The following is an 18,560-nucleotide window of genomic DNA, read 5'->3' on the forward strand; positions in this document are numbered from 1 at the left end:
TTTTCCGACCCGACCAGTTCGGTCTTTTGTCTACGGATCAGGTCGATTCGAACAAAACCGACCTGTCCGAGAACCTATGCCTATACCTGTATTTTTAGATAACCCATGTATACGCCCATTACGGGGGAGTGTCGAATACAAATGTATAATGGACGTATTCACACTATTCTCTTAGAGAGCCCAAGTTCGGGCTATTTCTGTAAATAACATAAAGGGCAGTTACCCTATGTGAGTCACTATATAAAGTGACTTTGTAACCTTTTGTAAAGGTTGGTTGTTCATTGTTGTAACTGTTGCCCTTTTATGAATATAGATATATGCTTTTTGCCTCTCTCTCTCTCTCTCTCTCCCTATACGTAAATTGTTCTTGCCTCTCTCATACGCAGGTACTTCTTCCTCGGAGATTCATATTGTGTGATCTCTTTCGCACTGACGGCTTTGTTCATTCCCTACAGATGAAGGGTATGAGATGAAGAGAAGTGGTGAATAAGGAGATGAAGAGTTTCGAAGGAAAATTGGCAATGGTCTCCTCCTCCCAAAACCTCTGCCTCAATGAGCCCTAGCAATGGGCGCGGTTCGGTTTCGGTTCGGTTCGGTTTCTTGACCTTGAAACCAAACCAAACCAAACCAAACCGGTTATTCATAAAAAAAACCAAACCAAACCATTTAAAAAATTTGAAGCCATTTAAACCAAACTATTTAAGCCAAACCATTTAAACCAAACCGTTTAATAGGTATGAGAAACCAAACCATTTAAAACCAAACCGTTTATGTAAAATGTAGAACCAAACCGAACCGGTTTACCAAAAATCAAAACCAAACCAGTGTATCAAACATCAAAACCAAACCAAACCAAATTGGTTTTGACATAATCCAACCAACACGAAACAATAAATTGTACCAAATCAAAGACTATAACACTATAAAATAACAGAAATTCACAACACATTTTCTGAAAATTGTTAATTTGTGAAACATGATAAGATATTACATAAAAAGATAAATGTTTTTTGGAATGATAACAAAAATCCATACAATAGAGTTCCAAAATTCCATACAATAGAGTTCCAAAATTCCATACAATAGAGTTCCGAAATTCCATACAATAGAGTTCCAAATTTCCATTCAGTAGAGTTCCAATTTTCCAATTAAGAACAACAATCCATATAATAGAGTTCCAATTTTCCAAATCCATGGACCATAGGACTTAATCCAGCTTTTTGTTTCCAATATTTGAATAAGGGATTTCTGAAAGCATAAAATATACAAAAGAATTAAGTAATTCATAATAACAAATTTAAAGAATCGACTAAAAACAAAATAGTAAACAACATGTAATAAAAATTACAATGACTTTGAAGATCTCCAATTGCAACCACTATTGTCGTTAACATGTCAAAAATCAACATGATTCCTGTACATATAAAATACATAAAAACAAGTAAGTAATTATTAATAAAACTTTAAGTAAAGACTCAAACAAAAAACAACCAAGTAACAAGTATGCATACCTTAATCTTCCTTTGACTATCATGCGATATGTAATCTATTACCTCGTCTTCAGCAACAAGATCATCCAAATTCATTGTTAGTTCCGCATAACTGATGTGAAAATTATCTAACATTTGAACATTACATTCTTTTAAAACATTCATCCATGATCGAACGCACATTTCAGCTTTGAAAGTGCATGAATGTAGTTTTATCCTATTATCAAAGGTCATTTTTGCTGCCGAATTAGCCTCTTCAGCAGGTACTGATGATGCTGGTATACTGAGGTAATCACATGCCATCCTATATAGTGAAGGCATTGCCGATTTATTTTCATTCCACCATTGTAAAGGATCCTTATCCGTGCTAGCCGAAGGAAGTCTCATAAAGTGCTGACTTTCTGACTGTGAATCGGAAATAAGACTTTTATTATTTACACCCATTAACGTCCAAATTTTAGAGTTCTTATCATTTTCATGTATTGTGGTTGAAGCCGAACGTGGTTCAACATCACTCGAGAACGAGTGATAGTGGGACTCAATCATGCTTTCAACCAACTTAATATCTAACTCTCTTTCTGTATGATTATTTGGAAGAGGCAATCTATCAAACAAATAAAACGGTTTTAAACTCAAATAAAAAATCAGAAATCATGATGATAATTGTACGATATAAAGGTAAGCATTACCTGGGATCAAGAAACATTGCTATGCGAGATGGAATAGACTTTAACGATTCTTGATACTTAATTAAATATTGCAAGCAGTTCTCAGATGCTCTTTGAAGCACCTCTTGTGTAAATCTAGATGATCCTGGAAGCGAAGAATCTAAAAATTGATTGCAATGATTTAGTAAACAATTATATGCTAGCGATGCTAGTGATAATGTAGGATATTTTGAGCCTCCCAAAAAAGTAGAAACCTCGGCCGGTGTATCTAGCCATTCCGCCATGGCATGTATGTGACTCCAATCTTCTCTGGTCAAGACATTACCATTGAAATCACTTGATATTGTTAAATCTGAAATTGTAAAGTTCAATACATCTTTATCTTTGATAGATTGCCTAAACATTTCCAAGGTAGAATTCCATCTTGTAACAACATCGAGCCTTGGGGGTTCCCTTTCATGATGCTCAACCATCCTAGCATACTTCCTAAACACTTCCCTTCGAACCTTGCTAGATCTAATAGTATGGAGCACTGTTCTCAACTTTTCTGTTGAGGGTGAGATAACCTCTAATGCTGCCTTGATACCCAACTGAAAAGTGTGAACCATACATCTTAACATATGTGATGGAGCCAAAATTTCCTTACCATGCTCATCTTGTAACAACATGCTCAACTCTTTTGCAGCTACTTGTGCATCACTCGCTCCATCAAAAATTGTAGCTAAGAGTCGACTAGAAATATCAAAGGATCGAAGTCGAGCAAAAAGGGCATGTGCACAACGCTTCCCTGATCCAACACCTGGAAATACATGCACAAAATCCAATAACATTGACCTTGACCTTGCTGTCTCATGACATACCCAATGAAGTGTCACTGAGTAGAAGCCCTTCAAACTACTATTTGACCAACCATCAAATGTTATGGAAAATCTTGATTGGCATTTTGATAGCAAATCTATCACCTGACGACGCAACACCACATACATTTCTAGGATAGAACGCTTAATTGTACGTCTTGACTTTACTTGATATCCAGGTACAATTTGTTGCATGAATTCCTTAAATTCAGGTGATTCCACATGTGCATGGGGCAATGTTCCCTTCACAATATACTTCACGATGGCAGCATCAATTTTCTTCTCTAAAACATGAGATACTCTAGCTGACTCAATTGAAGATTGAATGTGATGTGATATACCTGAATTTTGGTCTGGGTCGCTTGATAAACGATGCTTTTCTGCTAAATGTTTGGCTATAGTGCCTGTGGATGTTGTAGAAGACCAACAAACATGGCAATGATGGCATCGTCGTCGAGGTGTGCCATTATCCATATAAAATATGATGTGAGCATCTGTCCATGATGTGCGTAGCCTTTTTCTTGAGCTACTTGTTGACCCACGACTAACATCAAATGAAGATGAGTTCATTGCAGCATCAGTTTGAGATGATGATTCCATTTTATGGTGTCCTATAAAATTCAATTAACTCAATTAGCACATTTCAAATATGTACATTATAATGAGAAAAATAAATGAAGTAGAAAGTTTGCTAAGTTAGCTAAGAACAGTAAAACGACCATTATGTCCAATGGCAAACATAGAAAGATAGACATGCCCATTACTCTAATCACTCAATAAAACATTCGTGTTAACTTCACTAACCAGATAAACAATGGACACCACCGTTTACTCTACTCACAAGATAAACGATGCAAATCCAAGTTGTCAAGTTAACCCATGACCGCGCACCCATGTTTACCTTAATCACCAGATAAATTGGACATCCATGTTTACTTTACTCCAATCATTAAATAAACAATGGATACCCATGTTTACTCTCATTAACAGGATAATCCATGGACATCCATATTTTCTGACAGGATAAACAACTGACACTCATGCCCCCAATGCTCATAAGGTAAATAATAGATGTTATTGTTTACTCTGCTCACAAAATAAACAATGGACGTCCATGTTTAAAATGCTCCATTCACCACATAAATACTCGATATCCATGTTTTTCTACTCACAAAATATAGAATGTGCATTTATGTTAACATCAATAACCAGATAAACAGTGGATAACCATATTTACTCTACTCTGAAGATAAATAATGATCATCTATGTTTACTCCACCCAGAAAATAAACAATAAACATGCAATCTTAATGGCTCAGAAAATGAGCAATGAACATCAATGTTTGATATGAATGGTGAAGACTTTCAGTACTTTATAATATAATGATACAGTCTTTCTAAGTTAGTTATGTTCTTGCAGGTGTATTTGCAGGTGTTCTAATTTCAGCATATACAATTGATACTCCTTCAGTCAGATAGCGTGGACTGAGAACTCCAAGAAATATTATTCCTTTCAATGAAAATCTAACGAGCATTGGTGTACATTAAGATCATGTCAAAACAGATCACAGAAATATCGAAAGAGAACATAGTTGAAGCTATTCGAGATAAGCAACAAGTATTCGAAAGAGAACATAGTTGCAGGAGTCCAGTATAGATTTAAACATTATACCAGTTCAAGATACTCGCTCACAAACACATACATATACATATATTACTGATTATTCAATCGAGCATAAACTCACATACTCGTATTGATCTCATATTTGCTTACATACAAATCTCTCTTCTCTCACATGTATGCACACACGTTAACTCACATACCCATATTCTCATATATGCAAACCACACATCTATAAAAAAAGTTTGGAGTGTCTCAGCCTGTGTTATGGATCATGATTCATACCTGTGTTATGGAGAGTTTGGAGTCTGAAGAGCAATGAAGTGGTGATTGGTGGTTGCCGCCTCAGCCTGCACAATGCCGCCTGTGTTTCTGTTCGATAATTGTGTCTGTCTGTAGTTAACAGTAGATACACAGTGTGTCTGTTCGATAGTTGTGTCTGTAGACTGTCTGTATCATACCCTATAGTTTGTAGTATGTAGTATGTACTTACTACTACTAACTAGTATTAGGTCCATAGTAAAAATAAGAAGGGTATAATTTATAAAATAGAAAATTTAGGAAGGGTATAATTTATAAAATTGAAAATTTAGGGCTAGGGTAAGAACCTATAAACCTATAAACCGAACCAAATTAATAGAAACCGTTAAACCGATAAAACCGATAAACCGATAAACCGATAAACCGATAAATGTTAAACCGAACCGAACCGAAACCAAACCGAACTTTCATTCTTTAAACCAAACCAAACTCATTATTTAATTTTGAACCGATAAACCGTTAAGCCACGGTTTAACGGTTCGGTTCGGTTTGAGCCGAAACCGTGCCCATTGCTAATGAGCCCCCCCTCAACCTCCTTTTATAGGAAAAAAAGAAGGGGGGGTCGCCAAATTTGTCTTCAATGAGAAAGGAATAAAATTCCTTAAATAACACTATACTATAAGACTAGATTTGAACTATGCACCTCTAACTAGTAGTCAATGTGTCTATCCACTAGTCCACTAACTCTCTCTTACATAATATATAATTCTATCTCTATAAATTTATAGCCTGTCTCCCACTACCTTTTATCTCTCCTCTCTCTTACTTTTTGCACGAGCTTCTATACCTCCTTTTCACCCTTTCTTTTCCTTTTTATTTTGCATATGCACAATTAATCGCTTTTGTGTGCACACACATTGCACATGCACATTTTTTACCCCCCCTTTCATCGGTTTTTCCCACCCTCAAGCACGCCACATCACGACAATAGAGAGAAATTTAGGTTTTGAACCCAAGATGTAATGCTAGTAGTGTATAATGACTTACTGCTAGAATAAGCTAATTACAGAGATAAAGAGAATGTCATGGCCCATGGGTTCAATCCCTACATTCTGCAGTCGCATCTAGTAACTAAAATGTATGGAGTAATAGAGAGGTGAAGGAATACCCAATACCTAAAATCGATAATCAATTGCTCAAATGGATGTAATTCAATTGGTAAGGTTGCTTAACGGAGATAAGAAGTTCATAGGTTCAACCTATACATCCACAATGGCATCCAGTAAGAGGAGATCTATGGAATAATAGAGAAGTGTGAAATCTGAGTCCTAGGGCTAACAATCAAGTTATGATAAAAAGACATCCCATAAAACTACAATATATAGAGAAGATTATTGAGGCCACGAAGAAGGACGACATGAATAAATTAAGAAATAAAAACAATTGTATTAAAAAACAAAGATGCTTTTTGAAGAGGGTTGAATTGAAACAACTAGTGATAAATACCCCCAATACCACATCAAGGGTACATTATTGCCGTTACATAGATATTGTCACATACATTGGTCAATATTCCCCCTAATATTTCTACTTATTTTAGAGAAACCTTGTAATGAATTGAATTAGTATATGATGCGATGAATGATAATGTATCAACCATAATAGCAATGAACAAAATGTAATTACCATAATGATGATTGTTTACATGCACAATTAATCTAATAATGGTCGAATGAAGATTAAACAAATAATTAGATCATAGTGAAATTATCATCCGAAAGCACTAAAGAAATTTATATAGTAAGTTATCCCGTGAAGCATTTAATTTAAATTGGTAGAAAATATGAGAAACTTTGATGAGGGGTACAGACAAAGGGGTAAAATTACACTTTCCTAACTACCAAGTGGTAAGAGACATATAAATTGGACCTAAAATAAAACAAAAATATTCCATGGTCTTTATTCTATTTGTTGGAACACTTCGAGCTCTACAAGTCTACCATGACATGTGCACAAATTATTTATTGGCAAGTGAGCACTTGTCAATGGTGCAAAGTTGAAGCTTTATCAATTTCATTATTCTACACGGGGAATATCCTTGAAGAGTCGTCAACCGAACATGATATTAAAGTAGGAAACATCCTTATTTTTTCCGCCGGTCATGGTCATTGGTGATCATTAGTGATTAATTAATCATTCAGGCACGTTACACTAGGAGGCACGATATAACCGATATTGACGAAGGTGATGTTCGATAAGCACTTGTAATTAATGGTCTGAATAGGCGACCAACAAATGAATCATGTGAAGGCAGGTAGGTACATAACATGATTTTTTTTCCCTAGTGCCTCGTTAACATTAACCTTCAAGCAAATATCACAAGATAGTCATCCTAGAGAGTTAACGAGATAGCCAATAGACACGATTGAGAGGAGGTTGACAACATGGATGTACTCATTGGGTAGTGATTTGGTCAGGTGGTTGACATATGGGTGAGGGATGGCGAGATGAAGTTGATGATACATACTATGACTCTGCTTGAATTAGATAGATCGGTGGGAAGAGAGAGATAAAGAGGCCACAGATGGATGGATGTAGCTCCTTGGTAAGGTTGTCTAATGGAGACAAGATGGTCACATATTGAACCCTTACATTCCACATTGCCTTCTAATGAATTAAGAGAATATATATGGAGGGTAGATTGACGTATTCGCATTTGTGGGACCTACCCCACAAATACACATATGAATGCATGATCAAGTATTCGTTATGTTTTTTTTTCCAAAATTTCATTTTAGTTTTTTGAAAAAAATGTATTTAGTGAGCAGCGAATATGGAATGACCTACAAGGAACATGGAACATGAATAGCTCAAACAACCAAAATCAACCAACATCGTGTTCCCTAAAAATTAGGGTTCGGCTACATCCTCGCTTCCTCCTCTGTGACGCTACATACTTGTCTCCTCTCCCCCATATTGTTCCCTAAAATTAGGGTTTGGCTGAAATTCGATAATTCTCTCTTCTCATCTCAATGATTTCGTCTTTATACAATCTTCAATGATTTCTTCGTCCAAATGCTACATTACATGGTTCTCATTTTCAATCTCTTGATTAATTCATACATATATAAATTATGGTTTGGCTGAAATTCAGCAATTCTCTCCTCATCTCAATGATTTCTTCAACGATTTCTTGGTGCCAATGCTAGTTTGGTCTCATCCCCAATCTCTTGATTAATTCATATATCTATGTGTGTATATATACAGATATGTGTACAGTGTAACAATGTATGTATATTATTTGTGTGTACACTGTATACATACATATATATATATATATATGTATATATTTATATGTCTATATGTATATGTAAACGAATGGTTTAATAATATTCTTGGGGACATTTTCTATTCTCAAATATCCCGAATATTACGGATGGAGAATACCACGCATGGGTCAATCTATGATATGGAGCATAGTATGAACCATACGTAACATACGTGCAGTTACATTCGCGAACGGTTCAATTATTCTTGAAAGAAAAACACCCTCAAAGAATGATAAATACCATACTTTTGGATTAACTATTTATTATGAGGTAGATAAGCCTAAATATGAAAAAAAAAAAACATTAAAAAAAGGGAAAAAAACAAAAAAAAAAACACAAGAATGTTGGGATAACATTCGCATTCGTTTTCCAATGTTATACTAGACGAACACGAATTTTACGTACTATGATATGGAGTAATAGAGCGGTGTGAAAGTTGGTTTCGAACCTAAGACCTATAAGTTTTTTCCCTATTACCAATGGGGGTAAGGTAATTACGAGAAGATAAGAGAGGCAGAGAGGAGGAGGCGGGAAGCTTTAAAAAAAAAAATACAAACGGTTTTCCTTTTTCTTATATGAGAAGGATTCAATTTTTTTATTTTTTTTTCAAATATTGCCACGCTGGCGATCCTGAGCGGCAGCCAATCAGAGCGAGCCGAAGAATCGGACGGTGTGGAATCACAAGATCGGACGGCCACCATCACGTGTACATTTGTATATATAAAACGAAATTAAAGTTACACGAGGCATCTCCTTCTCTGTATGTCTGTCTGTCTTTCTTCCTTCCATCGCCATCGCCTGTAGCTCGTCTGCTTCATCGATCAGAGAAGAAAGGAGAAACCATGAGTTCTGGAGGCAGGGGTAAACCTAAAGGATCCACCAAGTCTGTGTCGAGATCTCATAAGGCTGGCCTTCAGTTTCCTGTTGGCCGCATTGCTAGATTCCTGAAGGCCGGGAAGTACGCAGAACGTGTCGGCGCCGGTGCTCCCGTCTATCTCTCTGCTGTTCTTGAATATCTCGCTGCTGAGGTTAGTTTATCGATCATTGCATTATGTTTGCTGTTTAAATGCTGATATTTTCGTTACTTTCTTTCAAGTCTTTGCGTTTGAAACGTATGTTTGCGTGTAAAGACTTCAGATTATTTGTGTCGCGAACTCAGATAATAGTGCCATCAATCCGTGAAGAAAATGATATTTTGTAGCATTTTATGTTCTATTTTCGAAATTGGAATGGGATATGTATGTCGCTTGCAATATTGGATGCGAAGGGGTCATAAAGTCTCATGGAAATACACAATATATTATTCTCGCTTCTTATATATATATTTGCACACACATGATTTTGGTCTGGTTGTTTATTCATTTACGATCATGAGATATATTAATTAAAGAATTATATAGTTCCCATGGATTTAGACAAATCAACTTTGTCTCCAAAGATGTCTTGTCAAATCACAATATTCTATGATGTAATGTTGTTTATTTTGATTAGGTGCTGGAACTTGCTGGAAATGCAGCGCGTGATAATAAGAAGAATAGGATTGTACCCCGTCACATCCAGTTGGCCGTCAGAAATGACGAAGAACTAAGCAAATTGCTTGGTTCTGTGACGATTGCAAATGGTGGAGTTTTGCCAAATATTCACAATATATTGCTTCCTAAGAAGATTGGAAAGGGAAAAGGTGATATAGGTAGTGCATCTCAGGAATTTTAGTTCGTTCTGGCGCAAGATTGAGATAAAACGATCTGATCTTCCCAAATGACTTCTGCTCCCTAATGGGTTCTATTTAAAAGTTGTCATTGTAAAGCTGGTTAAGCTTTTCCGTTGATATATATAATCACAGCAGGAATACAGAGTTTCTTATGAGTTCCATATATTTTGCTCTGATGCAAATTTGTTTTGTCTTGGTTTCAAGAATTGGTGTCTCTGTTTCTGTCCATGAAATCTGCTTCTGGGATATGAGCAGGAAAGCAGTTTTTATAATTATCTTAGATGATTTTACATATCTTACTCGAAGCGTAATGTAAATCAAGAAAGGGTGATGTGATTAGAAAATAATAATAAATTCCATTGTGCATACACTTCCATGATTATTAAGATTTTGTATCATCTCTTTGATGTGGACGACAAACATGGATTTATTTTCTGGGTATATTAGTTTATTGTCTCCTTGAGAGACTGTAAGTTGGAAAATAATCCTTACCCCTCTATTGAAGAAATCAAGATAAACCTTATGGTGTGGTCCAATGGTTTAATACAGTCATGTATTTTGTATTTAATCCTAAACCCTAAACCCTCTATTGAAGAGTTCAGGACAAACCTTATGGTGTGCTCGAATCGTTTAATACAGCGATGTATTTTGTATTTAATCCTAAACCCTAAACCCTCTATTGAAGAACTCCGGATAAACCTTATGGTGTGCCTGAATGGTTTGATACATAAGCATTGGAAATCTAAGTTCTATGTATTTCGTAAGTTGTATAACAAATCTTATTGTGGTAGTTTGAGGAACCCATGGCAATGTATCTTGATACACTATGCACTAACGTGGGGTATTTTGAGAGTGTGCTCAAGGCTCCATGAATTTTTTGGCCCATTTGATTGAATTTAAAGCTATTTGCCAATAAAAACAGAATTTGAAAATTGGTAAATGATATTGATTCTATCAATTAACTTGGAAGTTGTCAAAGTTAGCCAATGTATTGGCTACTTGGGATTTAACTGTTAGTGATTGGATCAACACCTAAAGAGAAAGTATAAAGACTTGATATTTGATAGTTGCACCATATCAAGTCTAAATCTAATATTATATAATATATGATTGTATTTTGGTAATTACATGTGACGACTCTAATGGAATACTTTCCCCAACCGTAGAAATTGTGGTTTTGTGGTTCAGTAAAAACTGTAAAAATTGTGGTTTTGGTTTCCAACATGGGTTAAAATTTTAATTTTAATTTTTTTGAAATTTATAATATCTCATTATGTAAATTTTTTCAGATGTTCCTAAAATGTGAGAATAAGGTCTAAAAATGAAAAGATTGTTTATAAACAATTTTTAACAATTTTTACAAATGTTTGAAATTGTTTTTAAATTTTTAAAAATAAAATAAAATAAAAAAAAACCGTTAAACCGCGGATTTTGGCTGTTAAAACTGAGCCAAAACCGAACCGAACCGTTTTTAAAAACTTAAACTTGAACCAAACCGTTTGCTTGTAAACCTTGGATTTTATGCCTCCAACATAATTGCTAATAACATGAAAGAACAACCGATATCCTTGTTCTCCTAGGACACATGCTCAAAGAGACCTCTTTCTTCATATTGTTGTTCATGCTTACCTTGTAGGGATGCAAACTTAAAAAGTTGACAAGGAAAAGAATCATAAAAATTTAGAATAATGTATGTACGTTTAGAAAGCTTCCTCTTATTTTCAAGGAAGCTCACTCCATACTAATGCTGAATATTTTGCATGTCATAAAAAAATACTGATAAGATCCTTAGGATGCAATAAAAGTGTGCACAAACGTAGGGGTCTATTGCTCGAATTAAAGATCCTTGGATATACATGGCAAGTTGTGAGGAAAGGTTAGGGTATTCTTGTAATGTTTGAAACGCGAAAGTTATGTGTAGAGGGAAATGCTCGATCATTAGCCGCTTGTTCACTCACACTAAAGAGAACATGTAGAAGGTTGAGCTCATATGTGTATGCCTTATTCACACTTTGAGACTTGGTGTTTGTTAGGAAGGAGATACACATCAACAAAACTTTTGTACTTAGGTCCCATGGATCAATATTGGCCTCTCTATGGAATGGCGACTACCCATAAAATTGCTTCGAATGCTATATTGTCATGAACGGCGACGAGTGATGGAATACAACATATGGATCGATCTTGTGTTTAGGGAATGATCCAACCTTGATCCCACCAATCCAATACACCCCCCCTAGAGAGTCCCGAATGCCCAAGTGTGAAACTGGACGCCTAGGTATGAATGGCAGCGATGGACTATGATCTAAACCACGAATCTAATACATCCCTTAAAGATTGTTTGACCGCCCAAGTGCGAAGACGGACGCCTAGGTGTGAATGGTGGTAACAATCGGCAACGGTTCGAGTGTCCAAACTGAACCATTAATTTTTTTTGAAACTTGAACCAAACCGAACCACAAAAAATCCAAACCATTGCGGTTTCATGGATTCGTTTCGGTTTTCAACTTAGGTCAAAATTAAAAATTAAAAATTTTCTTTATTTCAAATTTCAAAATTTCAAAATTTTAAGATTTTTCCAAAAATGTGAGAATTAGGCTTAAAAATAAAAAGGTTGTTTAATTAAAAAAAAAAAAACCATCAAATTGTTTAAACTGAAGTGAACCGATCATCCCCAAGCCGAACTGAACCGTTAAAAAAAACTTGAACTTGAACCGAACCATTTAAACCCTTAACCTTTAAGGCACGTTTTCACAGTTCGGTTCAAAGCGTTGCCGATTGTCAAATGGCAGTAGGGGATGGAATATACAATGCATGCATGGATCGGTCCTGCGTTTTGATAATGTGCCAACCTTTAACTCTATGGTGTAAACTTGAAAGTTCCATAGTATGTAAAATTTGTGTTCGTCTAGCATAGCATAGCGAATGTTATTCAAACATTCTTGTGTCTTTTTTTTGGTTTTTTTCCCTTTTGTTTTTGTTTTTCCCCATTTTTTAGGCTTATTTACCTCATAATAAATAGGTAATCCAAAAGTATGGAATTTATCGTATGGTTCATACTATGCTTGAAACCACGAAACCGATACAGACGCCCCCTCGAGAGTGTCTGGACGCCCAAGTGTGAAACGGGAGTTTAGGGCTGGCCTTGTTAACTTAACTACCAAGGAGTAACTATGGTTCTGCTTCCTTTTGAGTGGAATCTCACACAGGGAGACTGTTAGGGTTTCCTCTCTTCTGTCTGTCGATCTGAGTCATTGTAAGCCGCCGTAGGCTGCAATGGTGAAGTTCTTGAAGCCTAACAAGGTCGTCGTTCTCCTGCAAGGTAGATTCGCTGGTCGCAAAGCTGTGATCGTGAAGAATTTTGACGATGGCACCAACTCTCGACCTTATGGCCACGCTCTCCTTGCTGGCATCGACAAGTACCCTCGCAAGGTTAGTCCTTTTGATTTCTCCTGTTCTTCCTTTGTTCATCTTTTTCGTTTTCGTTCCTTCGTTCTTTGATTCCTTGTTTCATTCTAGTTCTTTTTTTTATTCATGCTTACTTTGCTTGCTTCTTCAATTCTGTGAAATACTGGAATTTCCGAAGTTTCATGGCTAAATGTTTTACACTTTTCTCTCTGGAATGGAAATTAGTTCGTAGCTTAGGAACTCTTAGTATATACATTTATCCTTCTGAATTACAAACTTTCTGGGTTCTGTTTAGTTCTCATGAAATGCAAAGGTTAGAAACAGCCTGATCTATAGACGCGATTTTCGATATCGCAAAAAATGTAAAGGATATAAGATGATTCCCTACGATCTACGTACTTCAGAAGTATTTTGCATTTGTATACACTCCTTATGGAATGAGAATGTCAGTAGAACTGGATTGGAGCAGTTATTCTGAAATGCATAGGCTAGTGGTGATAACTTTGTCTTTTCTCTAATGCGTAGTTTAAAGGTGTTAGTATTTCTTCTGAAATATAAAATATGAAACTGATTACTGTGCATGCATTGAACTTTTAACGTTTGAAGTGCTTACAGCGTAGATGCTTTTTCCTTACGATATACGTTCTTCAGAAGTATTTTGCATCTGCATACATTCCTTATGAAATGAGAATGTCAGTAGAATTGGATTGGAGAAGTTATTCTGAAATGCATAGGCTAGTGGTGATAACTTTGCCTTTTCTCTAATGCATAGTTTAAAGGTGTTAGTATTTCTTCTGAAATATAAAATATGAAACTGATTAGTCTGTATGCAGTGAACTTTGAACATTTGATGTGCTTACAGCGTAGATGTTTTTTCTTGTATGCTCTTTCATGTAGACTTTCCCAGTGAAGAGTCATAGCAGTGTACTGTCTTGATGAATTTATATTCTAAACTGTCAGTGGAACTGGATTGTTTATGAATTACGTTTTCCTTCTAAGATGCAGAAGTCAGAAAGCATTTGCATCGTTACTCCATTCCTTATTAAACATAAAGTTTAGAATTTGCCTTGTTTGATATGAGTCTCCCATCTATAATGGTAAGTGCGTGCTATACAGGAGCAGTTATTCTTAAATGCATAGACTAGAGGTGATAACTATGAAATATAAAATTGTGAAAGTGATTACTCTCTTATGCGTAGTTTAAAGGAAATTGTGAAACTGATTACTCTGTATGCACTGAACTGTGAAAGTTTCAAGTGCTTACTGCGTAGATTCTTTTTCTTGTATGCTGTTTCATGTAGACTTTCCTATTGAAGAGTCATAGCAGTTTACTGTCTTGATGACAGCTATCCTAAACATAATTATGTAAGGATTATTTGGCTGCAAATTATTACCTTGTAAGCTTTTTTCAGGCTTGTCGTGATCATTGTTTCTGAGTAAAGGAACTCTTCCTGATATAATCTGTGACATGAGCTAGTGTAGCTTTTGTCACAGCTACTCATCATGTCTAGTAATTTTGCATATTCAATGTATATTGACACAACTTTTTGTTATGAAGTCTATTGTTTGAATATTCTCAATGGTTCTGTTTTTCCCCCAAACAGGTTATTAAGAAGTTATCCCAGAAGAAAATTGCGAAACGCTCTAGGTTGAAACCATTTGTAAAGGTTGTAAACTACAATCACATCATGCCTACAAGGTAAAGCATCACCACTCACAAATACATGTTTCCTGCATGATAGCGTGATGCCATTTTCTTTCTTTTCATTCCTTCGACCTCTCAACTTATCTTAAGATTGTTGTGACAGGTACACCCTTGATGTTGACCTAAAGAGCGTTGTGACACCAGACAAACTCGAATCTAAAACAAAGAGAGTAGAAATGAAAAAGGTATTGTTAGATTGCAGTTAGTTGGGGATTGTCATTAGTTTTTAGATCAGTAATGAGTTATTCATAATGCAGTTTTTTTGTTGTTGAAGCACACTCTCTTTGTTGTAGTCATTTAGATTGTCTTTTTATTGATTATGTGCATTCTCATGCAGGAGGCAAAATCAATATTTGAGGAGAGGTTCAAGCTGGGAAAAAATAGGTGGTTTTTCTCTAAGCTACGATTTTAGGTTGATTCAATCTGATGATAGTGAGGCAGACCAACTGTTGTAGTCGTCAAATGATGTTAGGAGTTGGATATTGAATCACAATTTTGCTAAGTTTTCATTATTCTTATTGCAGTTCGAGGCATCTATATATTTAATTGTGCATTGAGTGTACTATTATATGATAGTGTCATTATGTTCTGACTTTATAATGCAACCTGCATCAAATTCTGATTAGCCAGTGCTTCCATTTGTGTCTAAACTGATATGACTATGCTGAGGATTCTATCTCAAGAAAGAAACGTGCAGTGTCTCCACAGAATAATTATTGTATGTTCTGGATGCCACATTTATTAGCAGAACTGATGTGATGGTATTTCCAATAAATGTAGTATCTTTCTTTGGTTAGGTTGTGTATCTGAGTTGGATGGGGGCAACATTGGATGGTATGCATGCTGGGTGATCAGGTCCTTGCAATCTGGAAATGAGTTTCTATAGAGTTCTAGAATTTTGACTTGGTCACGAAGTTAGTTCATACAGTTGATGATAATAGAGGTAAAAGCTTAGACACATTGATGAGTAGTTTAATCTCATGAGTCATGACAAGATGCACTCAGTATACTGGTGTTCCTTCATGTTAAACCTTGCGTTCTCTTGTGATTAATTGGTCACCTCCTCCGGTATATTGTTTGCACTGTTAATGAGTGTATTTTCCAAATAAAGGTTAGAATCTAAACCCTTCTTGATACATATGCTGCTGAAGATTTGCCTGTATATTTTTTTGGCTGTTGTACTAAGTCAAATGAGGGCTACGGTGCTTTGGAATGTTAAAAACTAAACTTGCATAGGAACAGAGAAGCTAGTCATAATAAGGTCAATGTATTGCTGAAAAATAAACCAAAGACATTGTAATCTAATTCTCCCAGTTTTGTTATGGCTAAAATATTTAAGAATGCCACATGCATTCTTGTGTAGCACAATTGAACATTGACCATGATATTATTTGCTTTTTGTCATGTAATGTGAGGCTGTGCAATTTATGGCATTGGAAGGTTAAGAGCACCATATGTGTTATTAAGCGAAGAAGAATAAGCAAACCTAGATGGTAATATTCACCCCAAACCCTGAATTTGTATGATAATTTCTATCAAGATGTTTACTTAGTTATTTTTTGCAGATCTCTAGGTCATCGTTGACCTGGACATAATGGCTGTTATTGTTTATGGTCTTAAGAGTGTGTGAAGTTGTTCATTGATTCTGCTCACTACACTCACTCTTTGTTCACAACTTCTTAAATCCTCTTGTGTTTGGCCTTCTACTCCTATTTTCTCAAAGCTAGTGTTTGTAGTGCAACCATTTGAACATTAGGTTTGGTACATTCTTTGTCAAATGTTCACTCATTCTTTCATATCTATTTGCAAGAAACCTTTTGCCTTTTAGCATACATCTCTTCATGCACATAATCATGTAAGTACACAAATTATACGTCCTTCATTTCTCTTCCTAAGAAACCTTTTAACTTCATGAGAAATCTTTTACCTTTTAGCATATATCTCCTCATGCACATAATTATGTAAGTGCTCAAATTATTCGTCCATTCAACAAATTTCATATCGTCATTTGTATTCAGAACCATGGAAAATCAATGTGTTTTTCCTACTTGAACCCTTTGATACCATTTTTATTCTTCTACTCAACACAACTTGTTGCATGCCACTTGGAGTTCTCTTCAATTATATATTTCTGTTTTAGATATGTGTGATATCTTCTCTTTGGACAATACGAAGGGTGTAATTTCTTCTCTTTTGTGTCATTCTTATACAATAGATGTCATATTACAAATATGTCTCATGCTTATCATCACAATTTGTAAGTATCCCAAAGCTTCTTCAAGGAGGATGAGACATTTGCAATACCTTAGAAAGGATTTTAAAAAATAACAACCAATATCCTAGCTGACATGAATGCTCTCCATTACTCGATATTTGGTTTTACTTTATCATTTGGTATTTGGTGGGGCATAATGTTAAAGGGATCTCTACATGAGAAGTTGATTCCAAAATGTAGATAGAGTAAAGTAAAAGTAGAATTAACATCAAAGGTCAAGTAAGAGTCAAGCATATATATAAATATATATATCGTGCTTGATGTGAAATAATGCCATCCCACTGTTATAAACATAGTTGGCTTTGTTGTCACTTTGATAAGGAAGTGGTGGAGATAATGTGGCATAGATAGTGGAAATGCATAGGTAGTAGAAATCAATACATGGGTCAAAATGCAAGGGGCATCTATGATCAATACAGTAACCATTCTATTAAGTGCGCATTTTATAGAGGTCAAAATCCAGTTCAAATAAATTACATTGTTTCATGACGAAATTACATCAAACCAAGTTGAACTATGTTCAAGACACCCAAAAAATAACAAAAGGAGTTTCTAAAAAAAATTAAATTAAAAACAATTGTTACATGATGGTGGGTGGGAGTCTGATGAAAACGAAGAGAAAAATGCAATGTAAAAACGAAAACAAATTAAGGAGTGGTAGACTCTAGTTGTAGCATCAATGCGTATGTTTGAGTGTCATGTGTTCTCTCTCTCTCTCTCTATGTGTGTGTGTGTCTACAGTCCGTGATAAAGAAAATAAACTTTCTACTAACCTAATTATCCTTTTCGTTTTCCTGGTGATCTGATTTTGCCCTAAGAAAAAATCTCAAGGCATCCAAGATAACATATGCATTCCTCAAGCCTAGCAGAAAGGAGAAAACTAAAGGTAATCGGGAATCAGGAAAGAAACAATGCTCAAGAAGAGAGTATGCTGAAACAAGAAATGTTTCAGGTCAATTATATCACATAAATTGATCACTTTTCTTATCAAGAATTGTATGGTTAGAGCATAGAGGGGGGAAATTTCAGAAACCCCTAAATTTTTCAGAAAACCCTTAAGTGCGCAGCTCGATTAAGTGCACACTTCTTCCTTGTGTTCAAAATGCGCACTTAACCGAATGGTTACTGTATTTGGACTGTGCGAAAGGGAAATTTATAAGGCAACATATGAAGTATTCAAAAAAGGTTGTTATGGTGGGACTAGAAGGGTTCCTACATATACGGAAAACAAGCCA

The 18,560-nt window shown here is 35.6% G+C and overlaps 3 protein-coding genes across 3 annotated transcripts; 2 read left to right on the forward strand and 1 right to left on the reverse strand.

Moving 5' to 3' along the window:
* Positions 1 to 961: 961 nt before the first annotated feature.
* On the reverse strand, positions 962 to 1,875 carry LOC147858762 (uncharacterized). The gene is made up of 3 exons (XM_087326416.1): positions 1,512 to 1,875; positions 1,349 to 1,414; positions 962 to 1,248 (listed from the first exon to the last, which is right to left on the reverse strand). Exons 1-2 carry the CDS (start codon positions 1,809 to 1,811, stop codon positions 1,403 to 1,405), a joined length of 312 nt encoding a protein of 103 aa, XP_087182542.1. The 5' UTR covers positions 1,812 to 1,875; the 3' UTR covers positions 962 to 1,248; positions 1,349 to 1,402.
* Positions 1,876 to 8,993: 7,118 nt separating this feature from the next.
* LOC147858763 (histone H2AX) lies at positions 8,994 to 10,077 on the forward strand. Its single transcript, XM_087326046.1, has 2 exons — positions 8,994 to 9,254; positions 9,718 to 10,077. The coding sequence occupies exons 1-2, from the start codon at positions 9,069 to 9,071 to the stop codon at positions 9,937 to 9,939; spliced, it is 408 nt and encodes a 135-aa protein (XP_087182172.1). The 5' UTR covers positions 8,994 to 9,068; the 3' UTR covers positions 9,940 to 10,077.
* Positions 10,078 to 13,142: 3,065 nt separating this feature from the next.
* LOC147858764 (large ribosomal subunit protein eL27-like) lies at positions 13,143 to 15,675 on the forward strand. The gene is made up of 4 exons (XM_087326501.1): positions 13,143 to 13,369; positions 14,950 to 15,044; positions 15,154 to 15,235; positions 15,388 to 15,675. The coding sequence occupies exons 1-4, from the start codon at positions 13,214 to 13,216 to the stop codon at positions 15,460 to 15,462; spliced, it is 408 nt and encodes a 135-aa protein (XP_087182627.1). The 5' UTR covers positions 13,143 to 13,213; the 3' UTR covers positions 15,463 to 15,675.
* The last annotated feature ends 2,885 nt before the right edge of the window (positions 15,676 to 18,560 follow it).

Source organism: Azolla caroliniana, unplaced genomic scaffold (genome assembly GCF_043228905.1).
Source record: "Azolla caroliniana isolate FFs.n. ecotype wild unplaced genomic scaffold, voAzoCaro1.0.p SCAF_10, whole genome shotgun sequence".
NCBI classification, from domain to species: Eukaryota; Viridiplantae; Streptophyta; class Polypodiopsida; order Salviniales; family Salviniaceae; genus Azolla; species Azolla caroliniana.

What these genes read in the sequence shown, in the direction of transcription:
- LOC147858762 (XM_087326416.1), bottom strand. Translation starts at nt 1,811, where the DNA reads ATGCCTTCACTATATAGGATGGCATGTGATTACCTCAGTATACCAGCA.
- LOC147858763 (XM_087326046.1), top strand. Translation starts at nt 9,069, where the DNA reads ATGAGTTCTGGAGGCAGGGGTAAACCTAAAGGATCCACCAAGTCTGTG. An exon ending in TTGAATATCTCGCTGCTGAG is followed by an intron (nt 9,255 to 9,717) that starts GTTAGTTTATCG and finishes TATTTTGATTAG; the next exon opens with GTGCTGGAACTTGCTGGAAA.
- LOC147858764 (XM_087326501.1), top strand. Translation starts at nt 13,214, where the DNA reads ATGGTGAAGTTCTTGAAGCCTAACAAGGTCGTCGTTCTCCTGCAAGGT. An exon ending in AATCACATCATGCCTACAAG is followed by an intron (nt 15,045 to 15,153) that starts GTAAAGCATCAC and finishes TTGTTGTGACAG; the next exon opens with GTACACCCTTGATGTTGACC. An exon ending in AGAGAGTAGAAATGAAAAAG is followed by an intron (nt 15,236 to 15,387) that starts GTATTGTTAGAT and finishes ATTCTCATGCAG; the next exon opens with GAGGCAAAATCAATATTTGA.